At 49.1% G+C, this 13095-nt stretch overlaps 1 protein-coding gene across 3 annotated transcripts in view; it reads left to right on the forward strand.

The window, feature by feature from the left end:
- Positions 1-13095, forward strand: part of SLC35D2 (solute carrier family 35 member D2) — a 53717-nt gene that overhangs the window by 2296 nt on the left and 38326 nt on the right. For all 3 annotated transcript variants that reach the window (XM_059656403.1, XM_059656402.1, XM_059656404.1), the window contains exons 2-3: positions 10103-10136; positions 12152-12238. In XM_059656403.1, the coding sequence (XP_059512386.1) occupies positions 10103-10136; positions 12152-12238 (121 nt within the window). The remainder of the gene's footprint in view (positions 1-10102; positions 10137-12151; positions 12239-13095) is intronic.

Raw genomic sequence — 13095 nt, forward strand, 5'->3', positions numbered from 1 at the left:
AACGAATGGTACTAGATGGGTCCCAGGTGATGGGTTGGTAGGTTGTGTAGGGCCTTTGCGGCCACTGTGGGGGCTCTGAGCTGGTTGGGAGCCACTGGGAGGAGCAGAGGAATAGCAGGGTCTAAATCACTCTGCCTGCTGTGTTGAGATCAGATATTGGAGGACAAGGGTAGAAGCAGGGAGACCTTCAAACCAAACAAATTATTTTAATTGTAGTCTGAATGCAATTGCAAGTCCCTGGGAAGGTTTTACAAAGGGAATGCTATGACATAACGTGTTTTTAAGATTTCTTTGGCTGATGGGTGGGTGGAGAAGTAATGATATTGGGAGCAGGGAGAAGAGCTAGGAAGCAACTGCAGTATTCTAGATAATTCTACGAGATTGCTTGGACTGGGGTAGGGTTAGCATGGGGTATGGGGGAGCAATAGATTTTGGGTATTTTTTGGTGGGTCTTTGGCTGTTGATACTGCTACCAGGTCTCTCCCAGAGTTGCAGCGTGCTTGCTGGTGTCCATGGGAAACACAGACCCCGCTTTGAAGAAATCAGAATAGCCCAATGGCTAAACCTGGGTCATCTAACACATGCAGTGGAAGCCAATGAAAAAAAACACGTGAACGCCTAGGGTACAACACGAGAGATCCCTGTTCGTGGGCGTGTTTGGGAGTGGTTGGGCGTTGTGCCAGACGACACGAGCAGCTCAGCCCCGCGTTCTGAACCCGAGTGAGCAGGTGTACTTTCTGGCCCGGTAGTCAGTGCCTCCAACACGGGCCTTCTTGTTGGAAGAGGGAGCAGTAAGCACCGCGGGAGCGCTTGGAAGATGAAGGGCAGTGCCCAGCCAGGAAGAGGATTACGGAGACAGCCCATGCTCCCGCCTTTCCATCTTTAGCGTTTCGAGTTCCACGATTGAAGGAGAAACTAGAGTTTTTGTCTCAGGGAGACAAAACCCTTGGAACCCTCCTGTGTAATCGGTTCACATTTCTGTAATGCAGTGTGTTATGCAATGGGAGAACCCTGTTCAGATAACACGGTCCATTCTCTCGTCTCAGCACGCTTCAGGAGCAGGTTTGGGGGGAGGAGGGTTGGTGTGATTTGGTTCTGGCAATAACCATAGACATCTGATCTGAGCATTAGCTGCTCGGGCGATGTCCTGTTGTAGGTTGTACAGGACGACCTCAGTCCTCACCACCTTCACAGGTCAGGGAGCTGTAGCTCAGGGGACGTTTTTTCTCTGATTTTGAGCAGATTGTGGTTGGGGTACAAGGCGGATGGTGGTCTTAGTTATTTGTTGTAGTTATTTTATTTGGTTTTAGTTCAACATCATGCTATCTTTTCCCGGTTGGACAGAGGTCGCTGGCGGCCTGGAACTGTCAGCGGGTGCTGGGATGAGCGGGGAAAGCAAGGCTTTCAGATTCATGGTGGCTGTGCAGGTGGTCAGCTGTTTTGTTGCCGTTTTAATGCTATTTTTTAACAGCGGTTCTCAACCTGTGGGTCGCGACCCCTTTGGCGGTCGAATGATCCTTTCACAGGGGTCGCCTAAGACCGTCCTGCATATCAGATATTTACATGACGATTCATCACAGTAGCAACATGACAGTGATGAAGTAGCAACGAAAATAATTTTATGGTTGGGTCACAACATGAGGAACTGTATTTAAAGGGCCAGAGGTCAAGAACCACTGCTTTATGACATGGAAACGTAGAAATGATGCTTTAAAAACACAGAGCTAAATGGCATCCAGCTCACAAGCACGGCTGTGTGTCTCTCTTTCTGCCTCCCGGGGCGTGGGGCTCGCCCAGCAGCGGGTCCCACACCCGCCCGGTGATGTGAGGTGTCTACACCAGCAAGAGCGGCAGACGGCATCCGGGGGGGAATGGGAAGTCGGCGGTAAGGAACGAAACCAGTTCTCAATTTTCTCAGAACTCTGATGAAAACGTGACTCTCCGGAAGACGCTGCTCCCAGCCAGGGGCCAGAGCGGCGGAGGGGTCGGTGGCTCCCCCTCCCGCCCCTGCACAGGCTCCCTAGCGACTCCTCCCCGCCCCCCGCCCCCCCACCCCCCAGCACTTTCCTGCTCCCAGTGATGGGACCCGAGCCCCGTGACTCGGAGTGGAGAGGCCTGGTCACCCCCTGGCTGCAGCGTGCACGTGCAGCACCCGGAGCCATGGCGGCTGGTCCCATGCCCCTGCCCGTGCGGCTCCCAGGGCCACTGCTCCAGCCTCCAGCGTCCACAGGGCCAGCCCTGGAAGCCAGTGACTGCCGTCAGGCCCCCACCTGGGCTGTCGTGTCCAGCACCGCCGCCTCCTTTCATCTGCCTCCTTCCTTCAGAGCTTGGGCAGCTCCGGCTGTCCCCAGAGAAAAACCGCGGGGCTGGTGGGTTGGACGCTGAATTGTTGATCAGGAACCTCAAACAGCCCTCCTTGTCCCAGAAATGGCTCTTCCAGGCCTTGCTCTTGATGTGACACCTCCACACCCCTGTCCTCCTCCTGCTCTTTAGATGGATGGATTGAGGACAGATGCATAGATTGAATTACTTTTTATATAAACGGGTCCACACTGTAAGTGTCACATAGTTACTCACCTACACTAATAAAAGAGAAACATGGTAATTGGTGTACGACCGCTACCCTTTTCATTGGCTAATCAGCGAGATATGCAAATTAACTGTCAGCCAAGATGGCGGCCGGCAGCCAGGCAGCTTGAAACTAACATGAGGCTTGGTTGCTTCAGTGACGGAGGAAACCAGCGTTCCCCGCCTGCCGCTGCCTCTGAGCGGGCAGTTTAAGAAACATTGTAACAAATACCACCGGACTTCAGCCAGCAGATTCGCAACATTGTATGCAAAGGCCAGAAACCTACTTTCAGCCGGAGGCCTAAGAGCTGGAGCCAAGCCTCAAGCTAAAGCTGGCCCAGAATAAAAAAAAAAAAAAAAAAAAGGAAAAAAGGAACGTTTGGGAGCTTCAGTCACCCCCAGCCTGAAAACAGCCCTCAGCCCCTCACCCAGACAGGCCAGGCACCCCAGTGGGGACTCCCACCCTGATCCAGGACACCCTTCAGGGCAAACCAGCCAGCCCCACCCATGCACCAGGCCTCTACCCAATATAGTAAAAGGGTAATATGCCTCCCGGCACCGGGATCAGCGTGACAGGGGGCAGCGCCCAAACCCCCTGATCGCCCTGCGGCTCTGTGTGTGACAGGGGGCGGGGCCACAACCTCCCTATCCACCCTGCTCTGTTCGTGACAGGGGAAGGCGCCCCAACCCCCTGATCGGCCCTGCTCTGTGCCTGATAGGGGGGAGCTCCCCAACGCCCCCCCACCACAGGCCCTGCTCTGTGTGTGACGGGGTAGAGCCATAACCTCCCCATCGGCCCTGCCCTGAGTGTGAGAGTGGCGGTGTCCCAACCCCCTGATCCGCCCTGCTCTGTGGGTGATAGAGTGGTGGCACCCCAACCCCCCCGCTCCCCCACGGCCCCTGCTCTATGGGTGATAGAGGGCAGTGCCCCCCCCGCCACCCCCACGGGCCCTGCTCTGTGTGTGACGGGGTAGAGCCATAACCTCCCCATCAGCCCTGCCCTGAGAGTGACAGTGGCGACGCCCCAGTCCCCTGATTGGCCCTGCTCTGTGGGTGATAGAGGGCGGCGCCCCAACCCGCTGATCCGCCCTGCTCTGTGTGTGACAGGGGATGGTGCCCCAACTCCCCTATCGGCCCTACTCTGTGCGTGACAGGGAGGAGCTCCTCAACCCCCTGATGGGCCCTGCTCTGTGCATGACAGGGTACGGAGCCCCAACTCCCCTGATGAGCCCTGCTCTGTGCGTGACAGGGGGCAGCGCCCCAACCCTCTGATTGGCCCTGCTCTGTGCGTGACGGGGGTGGCACTGCAACCTCCCCATCGACCCTACCTTGAGTGTGACAGGGGGCGGTGCCCCAACCCCCCAATCGGCCCTACCCTGAGCGTGACTGAGGGTGGCATCGCAACCTCCCAATCCGCCCTGCTCTGTGCATGACAGGGGGCGGCGCCCCAACTCTCCAATTGGCCCTGCTCTGAGCCCGACCAGGGGCTGCACCTAGGGATTGGGCCTGCCCTCTGCCACCCGGGAGCAGGCCTAAGCCAGCAGGTCGTTATCTCCCGAGGGGTCCCAGACTGCGAGAGGGCACAGGCCGGGCTGAGGGACGCCCCCCCTCCCTCCCGAGTGCACAAATTTTTGTGCACCGGGCCTCTAGTCTATAATAATAAAAGTGTAACATGCTAATTAGACCGGACGTCCTTGTGGACGAAGCCGGGGCTGTGAGGGAAGCCGGGTCCTGGGTCCCAGAGGGAAGCTGGTGCCGGCAGCTGGGGGAAGGAAGGCCTACTCTTGCACGGGGCCTCTAGTTTATTTATAAATAGTTTTCCTGAATCCAAAAAGGAGTTGGGAAGGGGACTTTCACTTAATTACTAAATTTTTTTGAGGATCACCTACATCCTCCCCATCACTTTTTATGATGAAAAGTTTTAAGCGTACAGAAAAATGGAAAGCAAAGTACAATGAACACCCATATGCACACCACTGAGATGCAAGGGTTAACATGTTGCCAATTGCATTTTTTTCTCAGAACCATTGAAAGTAAGTTGCAAACATCATGATATTCACCCTGAAATACCTCAACATGCCTCTCCTGAAATGTGGATATTCTTCTACGTAGTTATCATTTTTTCTGTTAAATTTAGCAGCAATTTCCAAAAATAATCTAATACCAACTTTATACTTATTCCTATTGTCCCCAAGAAGTTTTTATAGTTGTTTTTATGAAGTTTTTAAGTTGATTGGAATGAAAATCCAATCCAGCTTCATGCACTGCATTGAGCTATGTCTTCAGTTTATTTCCATCTGGAAAAGGGCCTCATTCCACCCCTTGGCCAGCTGTGTGTAAAATGCCCCATGGTCTGGATTTCCTGATTTATTTCCTTAAGTCTCACTGAGTTTATTTTCCTCTATTCCCTCCCTGGAAGTTAGATCTAAAGACTTGATTACAGGCAGATTAAACATTCTTGGCAACACGACTTCATTGCTGACCCTGTGAACTTCCTGTTACATCTTATCAGGGTTGTCTCCCATTAATCATGCTGCCTGCATTTGAAGTCTTAATTAAGGTGGAGAATGCAAGTTGCATGTAAGTATGAAATTTACTTCTAACTGATTTGAATGGAGAAAAGAGAAAGTTCAACTAAAAGAATTGTTGACTTTCAAGTATATATTTCTTCACTACAAGAGTTAATATTTCTTATAAGACCCCTCTAAGATTTAGAGGTCATGAAAAACATTAAGAAGTTGAAGTGATTATGTTAATTTATAAACACGTTTCAATCTTTGATAATATGTATAAACTCTCTGCTGTGAAAGGTGACTCCTGCACACTTCTCCCTCCACCCCCTCCTCTAAAACTTCTTTATAATGTAGCATCCGGTGCTGTAATTATAATCCCAAGTTGTTTGACTCTGTTCTGTTAGATGGATACAGTGATCAATAACTTTACCACAATGTCTCCGTTCCAGGGTTCTTCATGTTGATTTGACTCCTAATGGGTGCATTCCCTTGTCAGGTAGTTTTTTTATGGAGAGTTCATGGCTGCTGTGTTAATCATGTTCAGCATTCTTAACAGATTTTTCTGCAACAGGTGTGCCTTTAGATCTGAAGACTCAGTTTATTTATTTTCTTTATGCCATATAAATGACTTTCTTTTATCTTTAAACTAGTGGCTGGGTACACAAAATTCGTGCACATTAAAAGGGAATTAATTAGAGGAAATATTTTAATATTGCTATTTGCCTTTCCTCTATAATAGAAGTGTCAGAGATAAAAGAAAATTAATAAAATGTATATGAAAATCTCCCTCCGGTCAGAGTCTGGGGCACGCCTCGGGACCCAGAGTCAAGTTCCTCCCCAGCCGCATGCGCCTCGAAATCCGCAAGACCCAGCCCCAGCCAGCCCCACCCCCATCAAGCCCCGGCAGGCAGGGCATACAGTCTCAGGTCCCGCGTCAAGCCCTGCCGGGTGGGGGGGGGCAGCCTCAGGTTCCCCGGCACAGGTTCCCCGGTGGGGGGAGAGCGAACCTGCGACCCAGGTCCGTGCCCTTGACTGGGAATCGAACCCTCGACCCTTCTATGTGTAGGCTGTTGCTCCAACCAGTGAGCCACACCAGCCAGGGCGTCATCATTTTCTTATTAAGGTGTTCTTTAGCTGGAAGCAATTATGAAGAGTTCCTTCTCTCCATGTGTTATATTTTCTTCTAGGCTGGGCTCTTTGTCTCCCTCCTGAAAGCCTTTTGTTGTTGTTGTTTTACTCTCTGTTTATATTGTTGTCTTTTATTTTGTTTGCTGTCCCAGGTTGTAATCTGCAGCAGGCAGACTCTGAGATTGGGGGGATGTATCTGATGGCACTCTGGGATCCGCTCCAGCGCAGGGGATGAGGGAAGCAGGGTTAGGCAGAGGGAGGTGCTGTGCTCACCACAAAGCTGATCCCACTGTGACAGAGTTGTCCTGAGTTGGGGCGAGAGGCCGTAGCCTTTCTACCTCTGCACAGACCAGCGGTTGGAATGCAGGCTGCTCTCAGAGAGGGCGTGTGCCATGGGCAAGGCAGCATTTTTCACCTGAGGATGCATGTGGGCTCCTAGGGAATGAAGCTGCAGTTCAGAAGAGGGTAGATATCTGGTTGGCACCAAACCCAGCGTCCATCCGTTAGAGTCAATTTTATTCTCACGTGGTATTGTCCAGATATTTTTCTGATTTTTCATTCTCTTCTTACCTGTCTGAAATAGGTGTGTTTCCTTCTGATAGGCAGATCGAGGGTGAGGTGGTTTGTTTTTTTAATTTCCCCCTATTTTTGTAGGTTGGGAGCCAGTGGAGGGTCGGACAGTGGGTGAGCCCGGTGAGGTGGTGGGCTGCCTTCAGGATGGTGTGAGGTGGGGGTCAGGGTTATGCATCTACATTGCCCAGAGCCATTTGTGGAAAGACATCTTCTCCCCATTGCTCTGCACTGTCACCTTTGTCACGAGTCAGTATATGTCTGTGTCTGCCCATCTCCGTTCTCTGCCATTGGCCTGTTGGACTGTCATTGTCCGGATAGCACCCGTCTCATTTCTTGTAAGTTTACGATGGATGCTGACATCCAGTAGAGTCATTTCTTCTTGAAGACTATCTTGGGCAACCTTTGCGCTCCTTGCCTTTCTATCCAGCTTTAGGATCACTTGTCAGTTTCCACAGAGCACCTGCTGATGTGTGTACGGAGATCGCGTGGATTGTGGGGCTCAGGTTGGGCATGATGGTCCTTGCTACAAGTGGGTTTCCAACCTGAGAGCGTTATTAGGGCTTCTTATTTTTTAAAATATTGACTTACAGTTTTCTATGTAGAGGTGTTTCTTGGAAATATTTTATTAGTTTTATACCTGGGTATATTATTTAAAAAAACACATCCAAAATAATGTAATGAATCACCATGTAGCCATCACTCAGTTTCAATGGCTTTGTTGCATTTATATCTCTCCTTTGCTCAATCCCACCATTTCCTCCCAGCTTATTTGGAAGCAAATTTAAAAATATATTGCTCCAGCCGGTTAGGACCAGTGGATAGAGCATCGGCCTGCGGACTGAAGGGTCCTGGGTTCAATTCCTGCCAAGGGCACATGCCTGGGTTGTGGGCTCCATCCCCAGTAGGAGGTGTGCAGGAAGCAGCCAATCAATGATTCTCTCTCATCATTGATGTTTCTCTCTCCCTCTTCCTTCCTCTTTGAAATCAATAAAAATATATTTAAATATATATATACTAGAGGCCTGGTGCACAAAAATGTGTGCACTCGGGGGAGGGGGTCTCTCAACCCTCTTGCAGTCTGGGAACCCTCGGAGGATGTCCACCTGCTGGCTTAGGCCCGCTCCCTCAGGGACCGGGCCCAAGCTGGCAGTCAGACATCCCTCTGGCAGCCCGGCAGCCCTTGGGGGATGTCCACTTGCCAGCGGGGAGGAGGCCTAAGCTGCAGTCGGACATCCTTAGCGCTGCTGAGGAGGCGGGAGAGGCTCCCATCACCACTGCTGTACTGGCAGCCATCAGCCTGGCTTGTGGCTGAGCAGAGCTCCCCCTGTGGGAGCGCACTGACCACCAGAAGGCAGCTCCTGCATTGAGCGTCTGCCCCCTGGTGGTCAGTGTGTGTCATAGTGACCAGTGATTACCAGTCCTTCTGCTGTTAGGGTCAGTTTGCATGTTACCCTTTTATTATATAGGATAGAGGCCTGGTACATGGGCGGGGGCCGGCTGGTTTGCCCTGAAGGGTGTCCTGGATCAGGGTGGGGGTCCCGCTGGGGTGCCTGGCCAGCCTGGGTGAGGGGCTGATGGCTGTTTTCAGGCTGACCACAGATTCTTTAGGGTGAGGGGTCCCCACTGGGGTGCCAGGCCAGTCTGGGTGAGGGACTGAGGGCTGGTTTTAGGCTGGCCAAGCCCCCCGGCGGCAGAAGCTCCCAGCCTCTCCTTTTTTTCTTTTTTCTTTTATTCTTGGATTTATTTACCTTCTATAATTGAAACTTTGTAGCCTTGAGTGGAGCTCAGAGCTGGCCAGGGTGGGCAGGAGGGAAGCCTCCTGCTTGCTCCAGCTCCGTGGCTGCCGGCTGCCATCTTGGTTGGGTTAATTTGCATATAGTCGCTCTGATTGGCTGGTGGGCATGGCTTAAGGTGTAACAAAGGTACAGTCAATTTGCATGCTTGTCTTTTATTAGTGTAGATATCATTATAGGCATTTCAATATGTTTTCTAAGACATAAGAAGGACTCTTGTTTAAAAAAAAAAACATCACCCAAGGCGAGGAGGCGACGTTGCTTCTCCTGGCCTTGAAGCTGCCAGACCTGCCCGCACCACGGGGGTGTGGGGCCCACGGGGAAGGCTGCGGAGGAGGCCATGCAGGCCATGCCCACACAGGCCCGCTCAGCTCTGACACCAGGAGGCACGGAGACTTCTGAGGAGTGGGCCACTGGTCATTCACGCCAAGCAGCCTAGTGGACGGAGAGCCAGGGGTGGGCAAGGGCCCAGCAGGCTGGGGCCAGGGCTGACCAGAAGGACCTGGCAGCAGAAATCACTGAAAAGACTCAGGTCGTCATGGACTATGAGAGTGGACAGTCCGGCCCTAACCGGGCTCTGGGCAAGACGGAGAGCCCTCGGCCTCAAGCTCTGCGGGAAGGACGGGGGATGCCGATGGAGAAGGGGCTGAGGGCAAAGTGAACACAAAGCCTCAAAGTCCGAGCGACCGGCCACTTTCCTGGGGGGGGGGGATGGGGGTCTCTGCCTGCGACCACCGCGCGAGCGTGGGCCTCTCCATGGGGCCAGCGGAACACGGGTCAGCCCTGCAGGAACCCCTTCCTCCCCAACTGCTGACAGACAAAGCCTTGCTGAGGGTTTGCCTCTGCTGATGGTTTTTCCTCCCTAACCTCAAGTTGGGGTGCAACACCGCCGGCCTCGCCCGCAGTGTGGGGTGTGGCTCCGGGGGCTGCGTGGGCGGCCCTCGCAGGGCGGGTCCAGTGCAGCACCAGGCAGGTGACCCTCCTCTCCGGCTGCTAGAGATGTCACGAGCGGCTGCTGCCCATAAAACAAAACGCCCAACGTCATTTTGTACCTGAAAATGTAGAAATAATTCCTTGCACCATAAAATACCCAGTTAGCGTTAGTTGGTGTTTTTTGGTGCTAGTGTAAATGATATCTTTAAGATTTTCATTTTCTTTGTGACTTCCTGGTATAGAGATATTTTTTATATGTTGGTCTTGTATCCAATAATCTTGCCCAAGTATTCATTACTTCTGATAATTTTTCCCTTGGCTTCCTATGTACACAATCGTGATGTTTGTTAATATAAGGACAGTCCAGCTCAAGGGGCAATAAAGTTTGCCAGGTTTTGCAACCATCCGTTTAAAAAGTAAAAGAGAAACCAACAGATAAAAAGTGAACGAATTTGATGTTAAGATTTCATCTAAGGTGGAAAAAAAGTTGAAGACTTTTTAAATAACGCCTATCACTGTGTATTATAGACTGCCCTCAAATTTTTATGAGTTGCTAAAATCACTTGTTATTCTATGTTTTGTTTTGTTTTATAGTTTCCCATCACCAATTATTCTTGGAATTGGACAGGTAAGTGGAAAAAAAAGTCAACCTCTTAATTAGTCAGTACACTTGGTGCAGTTTTCAGTGCTTTTGTGTATGACTGATGACTGTGGTTTACAAATGTATTCATCTGATCATGGTACTTTTGGTGAAGTAATATGAAATAACACATATTTTATATCATTCTAGAATTTAGGAACAGTGTATCTGTAGGAAAAACAAGTACTGATTTTAATTTCCTTAATGGAATTGAATTACTTTAAAACAAGGGGGCAGAAGACTGCAGGCTCCAAGGTCTGTCTGGCGGGTAACAAAGGAATGGCTGGGGCCGGGGGTGGTACCGGGAACATAATTACCATTGAGATGTGCACCTGCGACTCGGTTGAAGCTGGTGTGCCAGAGAGGAAAAGGGTGCGGAGACGAGTACGGCCCACGGGGCCCTGATTATCAGAACTCCAGAGTTTTTTCAAGAGAAGCAGGTGTTTGAGTTTTTATGTCAGATCTCCCGTTGGTAAATGCCAGCATTGGATCCAATTTCACAAGACTCTCGATGGGCCAAACAGAACATGTTTGCTTCCTGTGGTTTGTGATTTTTGTTCTCAGGTATAAGGTTGACCTGGAAAATGTTTCGGACTAACCTGCTTGGCTGTTTCTGAAATTTTCCATTAATATTAATTTGTGAATTGTTTATTCTTTTGGTCATAGGCTGGTGATTTCCATAGACAAGTGGTAACAGGCATCAGAGGTTTTATTTTTCCTGCTTTGCTTTAACTTATAGGGAGAAAAAAATTAAAATTATGGAAATTATATCTTGTTAACTGTAATTGTGAATCTGGAAAAGCTGTCATTTATATGATTAAACATTGTTCTGGTTCCATGTTTTGCAAATAAGGTACTCTTTGAAACATCATGTTAGGGATAAAAACAAACAATATATTTCCTTAAGGTGAAAAAATATGTCATCTTTATATTTCATTGTGAAAATACGTACAAAGAAGCATTTAAAAGATTAGCGATAAGCTGTCCTTTGTAATCCCTGAGGCAAATAAAACCACTGCTGTACTCAAGGTAAATAAAGGCTTTTTGATTTTTAATGTTGGGGGAAGAGGCCAGCAGACCTATTTTTAAAAGTCTGAATTACAGAATATTTTAAATAAGTGTTAGTATATTTCTGTAAGAATTATAAAGTAACTCATAAATACAAACCACAGTTATAATTCAGCATGGGTTCCAGTTATATGAATCTATCATAAGTATTAAGTTTGTAAACTTATTGGGATCAAGGTTTAGGATTATGACCATGTTGAAGGAGTCTTTAAATTTTTGCATCCTAGTCCTAGCTGGTTTAGCTCAGTGGATAGAGCATGGGCCTGCATACTGAAGCATTCCAGGTTCGATTCTGGTCAAGGGCACATGTCTGGGTTTCAGGTCCGATCCCCAGTAGGGGCTGTGCAGGAGGCAGCCGATCAATGATTCTCTCTTATCCATTTTTTATTTTATTTTATTTTATTTTATTTTTAAAATATATTTTATTGATTTTTTACAGAGAGGAAGGGAGAGAGATAGAGAGTTAGAAACATCGATGAGAGAGAAACATCGATCAGCTGCCTCCTGCACATCTCCTACTGGGGATATGCCCGCAACCCAGGTACATGCCCTTGACCGGAATCGAACCTGGGACCTTTCAGTCCGCAGGCCGACGCTCTATCCACTGAGCCAAACCGGTTTTGGCGTCCATTTTTTAAAAAATATTTTTATTGATTTCAGAGATGAAGGGAGAGGGAGAGAAATATAGAAACATCAACGATGAGAGAGAATCACTGCCTCCTCTCCCGTATTGGGAATCAAGCCTGCAACCCAGGCATGTGCCTTTGACTGGAATTGAACCTATGATGCTTCAGTCTGCAGGCTGGTGCTCTATTCACTGAGCAAACCAGCTATGGCAGCTATATTGCTTTTTGATGAATCTGTTTTCTTCTGATGTCTTTGTACCTCAAACAGTCCACATGTTTTGCTGAAGTTTCTTTCCCCCCCTTTTTTAGATGGCGGCTACCATAATGATACTGTATGTGTCCAAGCTAAATAAAATAATTCACTTCCCTGATTTTGACAAGAAAATTCCTGTAAAGGTATGTGAGTAAAAGGACATATAGCTCTGATGGAAGATGTGAAAATATTACATAATGGCCGTGACCTTTGCAGTGGGGTTCAGGATCTGAAGGCGGGACTGACGCACAAATGAAAATACTATACATTAAAATACTATAATATGAATTTAGAAGGCATTGGAGGCCAGGCGGAGCCTCTTTCTTGTAGAGATACACCAAGACTCGATCCTGTCTGCTTTTTATTCAATTTTAGATACACATCTTGCCCTCTAGCAATGCATACAGGCATATCAAAGGTAAAGTTTGGTAAATAGTAAAAGGATTATCAGGTTAGGGAATTGCCTTGAGTCACCACTATCTCAACACGAACAATCTAACAATTGGTGCTTAGCATCAGCCCTACTAACGCCTAAGGTCCAACGGCCTTCCACGTTCCTTGATGCACTCTCATGACAATATTGGCAAGTGGTGGCTACCTGAATCTCCCCCTTTTTGTTTTCTTAATAAATCTTGAAAGGTGTATGCCATCTGCAGGGCTCAAGTCCTTTTAAGACTCTTCATTCCGTGTCTGCAGACTAGAATTAAACACATAAGAACAAGATTGAGACAGACAATAGTGGTTATGCTAAGAGGCAGATGTAAAGAGATCCAGCATTCCTGGGGCTCCCCACATTCTGGGCTTCCACTTCTGGTCCTGGGGCTGCCACCAGAACTACTATTCCCAGAATTCCTGGTGCTCCCCCGCTCTTGGTTTTCCCTTCCTGCTCTGTCTCTGTCCCATGGCCTCTCACTCTGCCAAGTCCTCCAAGCCACCAGCTCTCCCACTCTGCTGTCCATCTGGCAGCTTGGGGAACCCCAAGCCACTCCACTGTCCACCT

Source organism: Myotis daubentonii, chromosome 11 (genome assembly GCF_963259705.1).
Source record: "Myotis daubentonii chromosome 11, mMyoDau2.1, whole genome shotgun sequence".
Taxonomy (NCBI): domain Eukaryota; kingdom Metazoa; phylum Chordata; class Mammalia; order Chiroptera; family Vespertilionidae; genus Myotis; species Myotis daubentonii.